Source organism: Podarcis erhardii (genome assembly GCF_964252035.2).
Source record: "Podarcis erhardii genome assembly, chromosome: 3".
In the NCBI taxonomy this organism is placed as follows: domain Eukaryota; kingdom Metazoa; phylum Chordata; class Lepidosauria; order Squamata; family Lacertidae; genus Podarcis; species Podarcis erhardii.
The window spans coordinates 37,393,782-37,408,501 of record NC_138507.1 but is presented as its reverse complement, the minus strand read 5'-3'; the positions used below and the strand labels follow the sequence as shown (position 1 = coordinate 37,408,501).

Below are 14,720 nucleotides of genomic sequence, written 5' to 3'. Positions count from 1 at the left end.
TAAACAGCTACACATTTGGTCTCATCACAGAGGGTGATAAGTAAACTGTTCCATACAACTTTTACACTTTGCCTCACAAACAATAGGAAGTGTCAAGACAGACAGACTAGTTTGACAGTGTTTCCCTCTTCCGAGAAAACCTTTGGAATTTTAGTTCTATGAGGTGCGGTTGAGGATCTGCAACAGAGAATACAGTTGTACCTTGTAAATTGAATGGAATCTGTTTTGGAAGTCCGTTCGACTTCCTAAGCATTCGAAAACCAAAGTGTGGCTTCTGATTGGCTGCAGGAAGCTCCTGCAGCCAATCGGAAACTGCAGAAGTCCTGTCAGACATTTGGGTTCCAAAGACATTCACAAACCAGAACACTCACTTCTGGGTTTGTGGCATTTGGGAGCCAAAACGTCCGAGTACCAAGGCGTTCAGGATCCAAGGTATGACTGTACTCAAACAACAATTCACAAGATTCTTTGGGGGAAGGCTGGACGTTTCATGTGGTATATATTAACCACATATCAACACAGTGCAATTTTATTGTTCCTTTTATCCTCTTCACCACGATAGTTCCCCCCCCCCCAAGTTGTGGTATAGAGATTCTTGCAAATAAAGAGTGAAATCAATTTAAGCGTGTAATGCAATTATGCTCTGTATGCAGGATGGATTATTTCTGCAGGACGCTTTTTAGGTGCTGTATCCAATGAAGTCTGGTTGTTAACCAGATGATTGGTGGTTCGAACCCACCCAGGGATGGCTGTGGGCAAGATTCCTGCATTGCAGGGGGTAGGATCAGATGACCCTCTTGGTACCTTCCAACTCTTCGATTCTAAGATTCCTTTCTATGGACTTACGTTTGTGCAATGGAACCTCCCCTCTTTTCCCTCTCCTCACACACCACCTAGGCAGCAGATTTGGGAAGGGTGCGGGGAAAGAAGAGAGGGAGGGGAAGTTCTGTTGTGCAAATGGAAATCCTTTCACTAACAAAACTACTTTGTTGTAAAGCAACCTTTGCCTATACAGTATATGTACTCATACCTGGCATGTCTACGACAAGGATGGAGAACCTGTGGACCTCCAAAAGTTCCTAGGCTACAAATCCCATCACTCCTGACCACTGGCTGAGCAGCATTTGTTTGGAGCTTGTACATGGTTCCCACATGCTGCGTTTGTGCATGACAGTAAAAAGAAAAGCAGAAGCTATGTGTGCGCCACCAGATTTTGGCACACCGGCTAACATTCTGTTTCAGCAACAATGAAGCATAAAAACTAGTGCAAGCCATACCAATTGCTCTAATGTAAAAAGGACATATTTTATTATCCTGGATGAGAATAAGCCCCAAAACAAGAACCAAAGGCTAAGAGAAAGAAAGAGAAATAAGGCAAAAATAGGTTCAGAGACAGACTACAATAGATGCTACATTTTAGGATATCTCTCACCTGTTAAAAAGAAACTGACAGTGAAGTTTGTCCAAAGTTCTGTGAAACCCAATACATTACAACATTGGCTTGAAGTACAGCCCCACTTTGTTGCTCCTGAAACTTTGTACCTTTCAGACCCACTAATGAAATCACTGTTGGCAGTGTAATCTCCTGAAAGTAGCATTAATTTACCCACTTACAGTGCACTAACCTAGAGCTACTGCTAAAATGTAAGAGCCACTGAAAAGCGCCGGATCGCCTAAGGAGCTGATGAGCTGCACAGCAGTAGGACTCTTGCTTAGTACCTGAACGAATCCATATGGCACCCCACTGAACCAATAAAAAGTTTTGCCCAGAATAAACTTGCTCTGGAGTCTCTTAAAAGACTAAATGCCAATTTTAAACTGGCCTTTTTGATTATTACTTGCTCAGTTGCCTCGTGGTTCTCAGCAGTAAGGTATTGTTAAAGAGTTGCTTGAAGTCAGGTCTCTGGAATTACCTGCTGCATTTGCTGAGCAGAAAGGATCCAACAAACACATCATAACAAAGCTGTGCCCCTTTCTGTAGCTGGCCTATTTGTCCTTAAAACACAGAGCCATTGTCAAATCTGCCTTTAAATCTATATTAATTCTACCAAGGTCATATTTATACATGCGGCAGTATAAGGAAATTTGTTTCTCAAATCCAAATGCATCCAGCAGTTGGTGTTCATGTATTCAATGAGCAGCACAGAAACTCATATTTTAGCAACACCACCTACGCTCAAATGACAGAGGCAAAAGATGAGGATATTTAATGAAATCTACAAGCCCTATCCTCTGACTCCAACCAAATTAAATGAAATCACACCCCTGCCTACCTTTCGCAAAACAGTAGCAGGTAGTGGGCACCACAGAACACATAGGGGCCTCTTGTGGTCCCCACCCTCTTGCCCTGGCAATTTCTGCAGTGCTCACCATAGACATTGTACACAGTAGGCTAACAGTGCAAACCCTGTATAACCGTGATTCATAGCTTCACAGAGGGATCCATACTGACGTCAACTGTGCATTGGTGGTGGTCATTGCTGGGGCAAGTGTTGCCATCCAGGGGGAGGTGCTAACCAGGTGCATTCTCAGAAGCCCCTTCAATGGATTGGTGCCCATGGGTATTGGACACCTTAGCAGGGCTCTTCACATCTGAGTAATGGAAACACAATTACGACTGCAACAGAAGGAGTTTTTACCTCATCACCTTTTTCTCCAGGCAGCCCAGGAAATCCACGTTCACCTTTGTTTCCCTAGAAACAAAGAGCTGGATGTCATTGCAGGGTCTGGTTATAAAAACAACCTTATCCAACAACCCCCCCTCAAGGCATTTGGAAAAAACGGAACAAGGCTGAGATGATATTGCATGCCCTGGTCCTGGTATCAGCCTGACTTGAGTTCACTGAGAAATTTAGCTTTAGATGTAAGGCTGATATACAGTCTGACCTAGAAGTAAGTCTCATTGAACTCAGTAAGACTAACTTTTGAGTACACTTCCATAAGACTGTGCTGTTAGTACCGAAAAACAGAGTAACAAGAAGTCAAAATATTTACATGGATGAATGAAGCAGATGAGCTTGTAAAATTATTTATATAGATATGATAGTTTCATACACTGTTATTCCTGCATCCATTGCTTCTTTTCTAGAAAAAGGTGCTGCTGGTGCCATGAAGTTTTTACAGTACTGTCGCACTTTTTAACCAAAAAAAGAGAGGTGCTGGTACTCACTGTAACAACTTCATGGCAAGTGCTGCACTTTCAAACAACAACAACAAAAAGTGCCGGTATTGCGTACCCTTGAGTACCCCCTGGGAAAAAATTGCATGCATCGCTAATAATACCCAATAAAACAACAATTATGGAATATCTATTCAGACAGAACTTCACATAGGTATGGAGTCAAACTCTGGAGCCTGGATATATGCTAATGAGACTATAATTAGCACGAGTATGTATGCTACTGGGACATGGGTGGCACTGTGGTCTAAACCACTGAGCCTAGGGCTTGGCAATCAGAAGGTCGGCGGTTTGAATCCCCGCAACAGGGTGAGCTCCCGTTGCTCGGTCCCAGCTCCTGCCAACCTAGCAGTTAAAAAACAAGTGCAAGTAAATAGGTACCGCTCCAGCGGGAAGGTAAACGGCATTTCTGTGCGCTGCTCTGGTTTTGCCAGAAGCGGCTTAGTCATGCTGGCCACATGACCCGGAAAAACTGTCTGCAGACAAACATCGGCTCCCTTGGCCAGAAAAGCGAAATGAGGGCCGCAACCCCAGAGTCATTCACGACTGGACTTAACTGTCAGGGGTCCTTTACCTTTTTTATGTATGCTACTGCAATATTAGAGTTCTTTAGTGCTGCTGAGGCATTGCTTTTCTGTAATCACCCGAAAGCAGAATTCAACTAGTGTTTCCACATGCTACTTAACAAAGTGCTATGCTATATCATCTGGCAAAGCCCATTCCAATGGCCAATATCCTTCTACAAGACTTATTCTACAAACATAAGTAAGTCCTGTTCAATACAAGTCAGCTGCAACTGTATAATTGATGGAAGCTTCCTCCTTTTGGCTTGAGTCCCTTAGATACTTCCAGTTCAATGGGACACGGTGTTAGTGAATTGTCTTAACATTTCCCCTTAGCCAGGCAGCTCCTTTGTGTGCGCAGAGGGCACTTTAATTACTGTTTGGCAAACAAGTACAGCCAAACTACTGCTCATTATTATTTATTTTTTAAAACAACAACAGCAACCTGCAATTGCAATATTGCAAAATAGAGCACATGGAAATAAAACGTAAAAAATAATATGAATAAGCAACCATGCTCAACATCTTCATTAACCAGAAAGCTACACAGAGTTCTTGCTTCAGGAACTCACCTTAGGCCCTTCTCTACCTGGGATTCCTGGGGGACCTCTTGGACCAGGATCACCCTAATGAAGACGAAAATGGTGGGCAATATTTTTAGAAAAGTAGTAATGTCTTGTCACAACGGCAGCTGTAACTTTTAACTCCATGGCCATCTCTGCCAGGTAAGACTGCCATTCTCCTTTTACCTTCTCAGCCTAACCTACCTCACATGGTTGTTGTGGGGATTAAATGAGGAGAGGGATTATCATGTATATACCACCTTGAGGAAAAGGTGAGATATAAATGCAATAAAAATATATATGCTGGATTTCAACATGGAAAACAGTTTGCCTTGTCAGCACTGTGATCTCCTTCAGTTTAAGAATGAATACCGGTGGTCCATGATAATGTGCTAATTCCAGGTATGCTAAGGGTTTCTGATTTTTTACATCAGGTGGTAAACCAAAAGAGCAGAGCAGAAACATAAAAATTAGACTCTATAGGTAAGAGTAGATTAGCGAAACTGATTGCCTCTGTGGTTTTGCCAACTATTGGCAGAGAGCAGGGAATCAGAAAATGCAATTACCTTCAATAAAGCACCCATATCTCCAAGAAGAGGAAGAGCAACCTGAAAACAAACAAACAGATCAGGGAGGGAACAGAGCACCCTTGCAAAGCTTCTTACATGACTTTATGCATTGTCCATATTTAATAATAAAGGAGGGTGATGCAGCTCTCCAAAGAAATAGAATGACATCGGAAATACTGGCAGGAAATACTACAAAAAGAAAAAGAAAGTCTAGGGTGCAGATAAATTAAATAAATTGCAACTGTAAATTCAAAATTCCCAAGTGCAATATTCAAAGCTCAAAATACAGCCAATAGTAGATCTAGCCTAGAATTGAATTGCATCAGGAAAGCGTAAAACTCATTGTTGACTTTCCCTCCACCATCAGAAGCATTGTAGTTCCATATGTAGTACAATCAAGAGTCCTGCAAAAGAGACAGCTAGGAAGGTCATTATAAGGGCCATCTGAACTTGTGTTCCTTTTAAGTTAATTTAGACCTTTCGAATGCAAGTACAGTAACTGTTTTTAAGAGGCAACAACAGTACAAGTGTTCATCAGACTCAGATGTGGGCAACCTTTCGTCTTCCAGACACTGCTGAACTGCAACTCCCACACTGCTGCACTATACACTTTTTGAACTACATGTTCCATTACCCCTGGCCATGCTTGCTGGGGCTGACTGGAGTTGTAATTCAGCAAAATCTGGAGGGCCAAAGGTTCCCCACATCTAATCAAACAAAATCCTAAGTGATTGAAACTGTGAATCTATTTATAATTAATTCAACACATAAGCCTAAACTTTCATATGCTTGCAGCTCTTTAGGTAAATTTGTAATATTCACCCTTAAGTGCATTTGTATTAGAGCCTTGGTTTATATACATACTGGGTCACCTGGAGGCCCTGGGAGTCCTGGCTTTCCATCACGTCCTGGAATACCCTATGGACAGATATATTAAAAGTACTGTATTTTACATTCTTGGCTTTGACAAGAGATACAAATTGCCATTGCAGCATTTGCAAAGTTAGTACTTACATCGATCCCTGGTGTTCCTGGAGTACCTGGTAATCCAGGAGGTCCTCTTGAGCCCTGAGGACGAAACAAGTTGGGTCATCAAGAAATAGCTGGATGATAAATGCATAAATAGCATTCACCTAAATTTCCCATTTTGTATTTTACCTGGAAGCCCGGTGCCCCAGGAGGCCCCTTAAGACCCTAGAGAGAGAGAGAGAGAGAATGAAAGAGAAATACATGTCACAGGTACAGAATCGCAGTGTGATACATGAGTACATTTGATTACAGTTCTCAGGCATTGTCATAGAGAGAGTTGGTAGTAAATCACAGATCAAAGTTGGAGGTAACTCTTTTTTAGCAAAAACACGATCTTCACAGGCTTGGCTGAGTGTCAGGACTAATGAGCACAGCAGCCCATCCCCAGTAAATCCTACCCTATAAGATCAGTTCCCAAGACTGAAAGTCCCCGCGTCCCAACATCCCTAGGGCTTTCTCCAAGCAATAGGAGACTGTGCCTGTATGAAGCCTGCTGTTGTTCTGCCCATTTCAGCCCTCTAGGATAGCCCTCTTTTCATTCTCATGAGGTAGAAATTTCAAATGGAAATATACAGTCATTATGAACACCTCTGCTTGCTGATCCAGTGAGAGGAGGGTCACCTGGGGTGCGATTTAACAATCCTTTAGATCAGGCATAGGCAAACTCGGCCCTCCAGATGTTTTGAGACTATAATTCCCATTATCCCTGACCACTGGTCCTGTTAGCTAAGGATCATGGGAGCTGTCCCAAAACATCTGGAGGGCTGAGTTTGCCTATGCCTGGTTTAGATAATATCCAACACATCTCCCCCCAAACTTAAGCAATTTGCCAAGTATGAGAGTGACCCATATATTTGGCTGGATATACTGGATGGCCATTCAGTAAAATTAATCCACAAATACCTACACAGTTATATTGCTACAAAGTTTATTGTTGCTATGAGATCCACAAGACAACTGTATTTTATTTTACAAAACTGAAATCAGCACAATCTTTTAAAGAAATGCATATGTTGGAAGTATCTGAACAATTTTTTTTAAAGCCTACTTATATTTTAAATAAAATGCTTATGCTCACTTCAAAGCCTGAATGTGAATTTACAGTAATTTATTTCAGTTTATTCCAAGAGTTATGCCCTCTGCTCCTAATTTAAACAGAATAAAATTTTATTAAGCTGGCTTCATCAAACAAAGTATGCAATGCATCCCTGTAATTAAGAGCACAGTTCAGGACCATGGTTATTATAACATGTATCCTTCTTTATTGACAAATATGGTGACATTTGACTAGCAAGATGATACAGCATGGGAAACACAATACTTGCTGGCCTTTTGTAAAATCAAATACTCTGGAGTTAACATTTTGACCATCTTCCCTGTTTACGACATTAAAGGCCAGGGGCAATGTTGAAACACGAAGGCCGGTGTGTGTGGGAGACTGAAATGATATATCAATGATCCTCAGGAAAAATTGTCCCCTGTGAAGTGCGTAGGAAGATTAACATTCCCCAGCTATCATGTATTGGTCACAAGACTCTGCATGCCACAGTTGTATTCCTCTCATGGTAGGATATGTATTGCAAAAATTGATCATTTGTTTTGATTTGTGTTTTTAAATTGTTCTCCCATGAAACCTTAAGGCATGTAACCAGATTAAAAAACAAAACAAAAATCCCAACAACCTATAAAATACCAAAAGCATAAAAATATTGGAAGGCTTTATATGCTAAAACCAAACCTCCAAATGGTATGTTAACCCTAGCCACTGAAAGCCAGATAAAAAGATCACACAGTGCTTCAGCAGGTGGAATGAGATCCAGTTGTTTCATCATTCAGTCAGTTATATAGACTACAGTGAGCTAATGGAGGAGGGGTAAACTTCTAGGTTCATATTTTTATATATATACAGTGGTACCTCGGGTTAAGTAGTTAATTTGTTCTGGAGGTCCATTCTTAACCTGAAACTGTTCTTAACCTGAAGCATCACTTTAGCTAATGGCTCCTGCCGCCGCCGGAGCACGATTTCTGTTCTCATCCTGAAGCAAAGTTCTTAACCCGAGGTACTATTTCTGGGTTAGCAGTCTGTAACCTGAAGCGTATGTAACCTGAAGCATATGTAACCCGAGGTACCACTGTGTGTGTGTGTGTGTGTGTGTGTGTGTGTATTCAAGACCTTCATACACCCACTGGCTTCACACACAAAAGTTGTCCCATGGTAGATTACAATACAATTTGAAATCCAAAACCAGCAATGAATAATTTTTTGAAAACATTAAACACCTTAAAACAATAAAACAGGGTTCAAATGCCTACTCAGCCATGAAGCTCACTGGATAACCTTGGGCTGGTCATTGACTCTCTGTCTAACCCTAACCCTACCTCACAGGGTTGTTGTGAGGATAAAACAAGAGAGGAGAACTATGTATACCATATTGCACTCCTTGGAGAAAAAGGTGCTATACAACTATAAATAAATGAGTAAACAAACAAACAAACAAGCGGCTGACAAATAACAATATGTTCCAAATGTACCTTAATCTCTAACATAAAGTAGGCCACTGTGCTTCTAGGTACAGTTACACTCTGAAGAAAGCCTGGGACCATGCTACCAGCCCTGTGATGTAGCAATGTGTAACTCCTTTCTTTCCATTCCTTTCCAATTCCATTCCCATTTCCAAAACCAAGATTAGGAAGGCATTTATGTAGCTGCTTGTTTAAGATATCCCAGAAGGTATAAAACTAAACAAAACACTACATACCCTGCAGTGTGACCCTGGAAATACTATGAGGGGATGTATTAAATGGCATTGTCCCATTTGTGTGAGGGTTTCAAGTTCCAAAATGGAACTCCCACCCCCACCCCACTCGCCTCTTCCCCCCAAAATTCCAACCCTCCAGAGGATGTTGGGGGGAGGGACAGAGGAGAGGACAGCGAAGGGAATTTATGTTGTACAAATGAAACCCTCTGCACAAATGAGATGATTTTGTTGGATACAAACCCTGCAACAACTTCATCCCTTCGGAAAATGCATAGTTTCTGTACAGTGGAAAGGAAATGGTGCATATTAAATGGAGGATCACTACCAAGGTTGTATCATCTCAGTAATTGTGACTTACATAGGAAATTATTAGCCTTGCATGAACATCACAAAAAGCTGGCGGAGGGGATGTACTTACAGGAGGACCTTGGGTTCCATTTCCTGCTGGACCCATCTCTCCAGGAGGCCCTTGTACTCCAGGCAGCCCTCTTTCACCCTGGTGAAGGAGCAAACCATTGTTTATGAACCTTTAAAAGAACTCAGTACTCGGGAAATGCAAAAACACGAATTCTAACAGTTTCCCCTACCTTAGGCCCCCGTGGACCAACTGCTCCAGGAATGCCTGCTGGTCCCTGATTTTTTAAATAAAAGAAAAGAAAATCTACTATGAACAAAAGCATGTGTGTGAAGGAACCATGATATGTTATATAAAGGTAAAGGTAAAGGGACCCCTGACCATTAGGTCTAGTCATGGCCGACTCTGGGGTTGCGGTGCTCATCTCGCTTTATTGGCCGACTTGGCTGGTCATGTGGCCAGCATGAATAAGCCGCTTCTGGCGAACCAGAGCAGCGCACGGAAACGGCGTTTACCATCCCGCCGGAGCGGTACCTATTTATCTACTTGCACTTTGACGTGCTTTCGAACTGCTAGGTTGGCAGGAGGGTATGTTGTATACTTTGCTGTAAAATGGCTGTTTTCTGTTTTGGAGGTGATTCTAACCAGTAAAAAAAAAAAAAAGACAATTTCTGTGTGCAACTAAATGGGTACCTCTGGCAGCATTAAAGTCAACTAACCAAGAGAGGGAATGGGTGGAGGTCGTATTGCTTAGCAACCAGGCAGAGCGGCAGGATGTTAGCAGATGCTGAGGTAGCATGTGCTCTGTAGTTCTGAGGGAGTTTTCCTCCATATGTTTGGTTGAATGCCTCCTTGCTAGGTACAGGCCCTTTCTGTTTATTTCTCCTCTGATTATACACCATTTTTGTTTAGTTTCCTAAACAAAATCCTTATAACAGGATTCATCTTCTCTCTGGACTCCGTCTGCATTGTTTAAGTGACTTTACTAACATTTGGGATCTTTCTGCTCCACAGTCACAGTTTTGCCACTCTGCTTGTGGCGTGCTCACTCTGAATTAACATATGAGTTTATATCTGAAGTGCCCATATGTGAAAGGCCCTGCCTTGGGACAGGAGTTGGTTTTGAGGATCTCACGGTCCCTTCTGCCACATAACTCTATGATACCTACTGGTTTTCCTAGAAGGCTTGATCCTGGAGGTCCTGTGTCACCTTTAGAACCTGGCGGCCCTGGGGGGCCTATGATTCCACCAGAGTCCCCCTATGTAATATACATGAAAACAATGGTAAAGTCACAGAAAGTAATTAGAAATGTCTCATTAATATGTTTTGTCTTAGAGGTTTGAATTATGACTAGTAACATCTTCGTTTCTTGAACTGCTGTCAGGACTCATGTTACTAATACAATTAACTGCTTCAAAAATGGCTCCCTCCTAGCTATATTGACAGTAGCCTTAGCTTTCTCATCTAATGCAGCACCTAAGTAGGTGGATCTTGCATCTTCATGATACTGACCTCTTTTGGCAGGCTTTTGGAGGAGGGATGGATAATTATCAGTTTGTTAAAGTCATTTTTTTTAGAGAATTGACGAATACTGTACTGCTTTTTTAATTTCTCCTGTGTGCTGCAGATATTGAATTATTTCATTATATTTATTATTTTTCTGTTGTATTGTTTCCTATTTTAATGACATACACTGCTCTGGGGCAGACTGGTAAATGATCTCAGAAGTAAACAATGGGATATGTTTCTGCTTTGTTTGCATCTGTTCAATAGATATACAGATATGAGTCTGCAGTAACAGGAAAATTGGCCTCAACTGTGAATCCCTATTCTGTTCAGTAACAAGAAGGCAGCAATAATTTATACTGGATGATGTTGCTCATAACAAAGCCTGGACAGCTACACTCAAAAGGTTAGTCCTAGGAATCTTTCACCTAATTTGAGAATGATTATTATTCTGTATCACCAAAACATACCTTTTCTCCTTTAATCCCTGGTCTTCCAGGTACTCCATGTTCTCCCGTTAAGCCCTAGTTAATTAAAAAGAAAGACCAAGGTGGTAAGTTTTTATGTCACTTGGCCAGTTAAAAGAGGGTTACTTTTAAGTAGATGGTGGGATTCGCCAAAGTTTTCCTCCTATATAGCAGCCATGTTAAAATGTTTGCTAAAAATTCATTTGCTGTCCATATAGCACAGCCTTATTTGAAGGTGTTCAAAACCAGCAAAGAGCACACCCATTTAAAATCCTGTAACTCAAAGAGTGAAAATTTCTTCCTTTTTGGAGTGGGTGGGTCTAGTTCCTCATGGTTTAGGTGTACCTAAACTGGTAATATGCTCTCCAGTAGCAGTCAGTGGGTTGGCATTACTTACCTGGCTCCCCAATGTGGAGGTCACTGCCAGTAACCGAGAGGGGTGAGGCAGTGGGGAGTCGGCATGGTTCAGTGGCATAGCCAATCAGATGTTCCCACTGTTGCACCCACATTGTACCAGTTTCCCTGTCACCTTCTCCCTCTTGGTTACCAGTATCAGCATCCACATTGGGAAGCCAAGTAAGCAGTGTTGTCCTATGCTGCTCGGCCCCATGACCACTACTGATACTTTGGGGTTCCTTAAAAATCCTGTGATATTATTTACTTGGGCTCAGTTTCTTCTATCTGCCTGTCTTCTCCCAAAGCACGAAAAATCCCAGTCGGTTTCATACACTCAAAGGATGTAATCAAAAAAAGTGTGACATTATTAAAATGCTACAAAAATAATAAAAAACCCCTGCCCAGTTTTGCCTAAACTACATTGCCTTCGACATTCCAGCTGTGAGTTTCATTATTTGTTCTTGCTCTCTTTCAGTTTCCTTAAGTGTTAGGGGAGGGGGGAAATGAAATAAACTAGAATCCATCTAAACAAATGGGGCATTTTAAATAGAGCTCTACACCATTAGCTTTAAAATTCGCTATAGAAGAGACTGCTCTAGAATGAATTTTTATGAATAAAAGCATAGAATTGCAAAGCCTTTTGGCTGTATGAATTAATTTTATTCAAGGAGGAAGTGCATCTCTCTCTCTTTTATGTGCCTGAGGTATATTTCATAGCAAATGAGAAAGACGATATTTTTTTTTTTTTTTTGCAATCATGCCAAATATTACATGTGAATTCACAGGAAAAAAATGAATTCATTCCATTTAAAAAAAAAATTGAAAATGAGCATTTATTTATTTTTTACTTTTCTTTGGGAAGTGAAACTTTCAGACTTTTATAGCACTTTCAGAAGTGAAACTTTCAGACTTTTATAGCACTTTCAAATGATTGACATTTACATATGAATAGAAATGTTGAAGCTGCTGTTCTTTATCATTTACTCTGTTCTGCTCTTCAAACATGAGAAAAACACCTGTACATTTTAGTTTGAATTGACTTTACTGTTTCCAATGAAGAGCTGTTTTTACAGGGGTTTTTTAAAAAAACGTATTTGGGATTTATTTGTGGTCTTTTATTCGTTAGCTGCTTTATGCATTTTTACAAACTGAAGGTTGCCATATACATTCAGACATAAATAAAGTAAAATAATATGATTTCTTTATCAGTTTCCGGGAGCAGTAGCAGCATATCAAAATTTGGTTGGTAAAGGACAACTGAGAGGGGTCATTGGATCGGAACACAGTTGCTGTGATTATTTAACATTCAAGTTAACTGTTTATTTGGCACTGTACAGGACAAAGAAATAACACAGGATCTGGACAGCATTCAACTATTTTAAGGTGTCAGCAGAACTTGTGAGAAAAACCCATAATACTGCACATATTTTTGGCATTTTGTGCAAGTACATAGCTCAGAAGACTGTTTTTTTAAAAAATTAATGGTATTAAATAAAGGATTAGAAATCAGAAGAAGGGCAACACAGAGCTTCAACGTGGTATTTTGTATACTAAATATAACCTACGTACCTGTGGTCCTGGACTTCCAATGGGTCCAGAAGGGCCAGGTTCCCCTGATGCACCCTACAAAAATGTTTTTGAGAATGGTATGTTAAACTTCTAACTACAGTGGTGCCCCGCAAGACGAACGCCTCGCAAGACGGAAAACCCGCTAGACGAAAGGGTTTTCCGTTTTGGAGGCACTTCGCAAAACGAATTTCCCTATGGGCTTGCTTCGCAAGACGAAAATGTCTTGCGAGTTCTTGCGGGTTTCCACCCTCCCCCCCCTTTCCCTAAGCCGCTTATCAGCTGATCCGCTGATAAGCCGCTTAACAGCTGATCGCTAAAAGCTGCTAAACCGCTAATAGCGCTAATCCGCTAAACTGTCAATGGGCTTGCTTTGCAAAACGAAAAAACCGCTATACGAAGAGCCTCACGGAACGGATTAATTTCGTCTTGCGAGGCACCACTGTATATATGAATGAAAAATGTTCCTGCTATCGCAGACAACACCAAGTCCTTGGTGACAGGACCTGAGTCCTACCCTCCAAACACCCCCCCCCCCATCTCCAACTGAGCTACCCTGGAAATCTCATTCTCTGGCGATGTGTAGAGACTGACTCAACCAAATCCTCTTCCCTTGCTGGGAAGTCCAGCAGCAAAGGTGCAGAACCTTCTTCCCTGCCACTGCCTGAACTCCCCACACCTCGAATCCGGGGCGGGGGGGGGGGCTCCTCTTCCTCTGATAGAACCTGGCATCTCTGCCCATCCCAGCTGGTGCCATGCAGCCCATGACAGCTCAAACCAATAGGAGACATAGTTCAGCAGCATCTAGAGAGGCAAAGGTCACTGACCCTTGCTACGTGTAAATCAGCCTTCCCCAAACTGGTGCCCTCCAGATGTTTCAGACAATTCCTGTTATCCCTGACCACTAACCATGCTGGTTGGGACCTATGGGAGTTGTAGTTTGACAAAACCTTGAAGGTACCAGATGGGGAAGGCTCCTGAAAATGATTCACCTTGACATGTAGACAACAGAGCAGCAGCGACATGAGATCTGTGATATTTTTACGTTCATACTTTATTATGCAGACTTCTGCAAATACACCGACTGTATGAAGCAAACCAAGAATAAATACTAGAAAGAAACCACAGTGACGGGTTTTAGCTGTACTTACTGGATCGCCCTTTTCTCCTTTCTCCGAAGGCTCTCCCTATGACAAGAGTATAAGCCTTCTTAATATTTACATGGACTATATTACATGAAACGCCCGAATGTGTAACCCACAACAATCGGCACAGGAACATAAGAGCTAATCGTCAAGGCACGTACAAGCATTGAGCTGGCACCAGGAAAAGTAATAGAGTACAGAACAAAATATTGTAACCTAATGCATCAACTACACATGAGGATTATAGAGTATACTTGGACAGTATGGCAACATTTAGTTATGCCTGGACTGTTAGTGAGTGCAAGCCATGCTTACTTCCCAGCCAACACATGCAGACAAACAAACCATGACACCCCTAAATCCCTGAGTGGCGAATTACATACCTTTTCACCTTTCGCTCCTTTCAAGCCCATTTTTTCTTGGTAACTCTTGTAATAAAAAGAAAACAATATTGTTAAGGGAGGGGGATTAGGTCAGATGTGGGGGAAGGGCAGTTACCAAAGGGGTGAGCAGGTAGGTGAGTGAAGCCCTTAGTAATACACACCCAGACATGCAGACACCTTCAGGTTCATGGGGAGGAGGGGAAATAATATAAAAATATTAAATAAATTAGAAACATATGC

General features: G+C 41.6%; 1 protein-coding gene across 5 annotated transcripts in view; it reads right to left on the bottom strand.

The window, feature by feature from the left end:
- COL19A1 (collagen type XIX alpha 1 chain) overlaps positions 1-14,720 on the bottom strand; it is a 183,852-nt gene that overhangs the window by 24,534 nt on the left and 144,598 nt on the right. For 4 of the 5 annotated variants that reach the window (XM_081856874.1, XM_081856876.1, XM_081856875.1 and 1 more), the window contains exons 19-31: positions 14,481-14,525; positions 14,104-14,139; positions 12,956-13,009; positions 10,994-11,047; positions 10,186-10,275; positions 9,249-9,293; positions 9,080-9,157; positions 6,032-6,067; positions 5,888-5,941; positions 5,738-5,791; positions 4,871-4,912; positions 4,314-4,367; positions 2,640-2,693 (exon numbers count right to left, since the gene is read on the bottom strand). In XM_081856874.1, coding sequence (XP_081713000.1) covers positions 2,640-2,693; positions 4,314-4,367; positions 4,871-4,912; positions 5,738-5,791; positions 5,888-5,941; positions 6,032-6,067; positions 9,080-9,157; positions 9,249-9,293; positions 10,186-10,275; positions 10,994-11,047; positions 12,956-13,009; positions 14,104-14,139; positions 14,481-14,525 — 696 coding nt within the window. The remainder of the gene's footprint in view (positions 1-2,639; positions 2,694-4,313; positions 4,368-4,870; positions 4,913-5,737; positions 5,792-5,887; positions 5,942-6,031; positions 6,068-9,079; positions 9,158-9,248; positions 9,294-10,185; positions 10,276-10,993; positions 11,048-12,955; positions 13,010-14,103; positions 14,140-14,480; positions 14,526-14,720) is intronic. The other variant, XM_081856878.1, reaches the window with a different exon arrangement.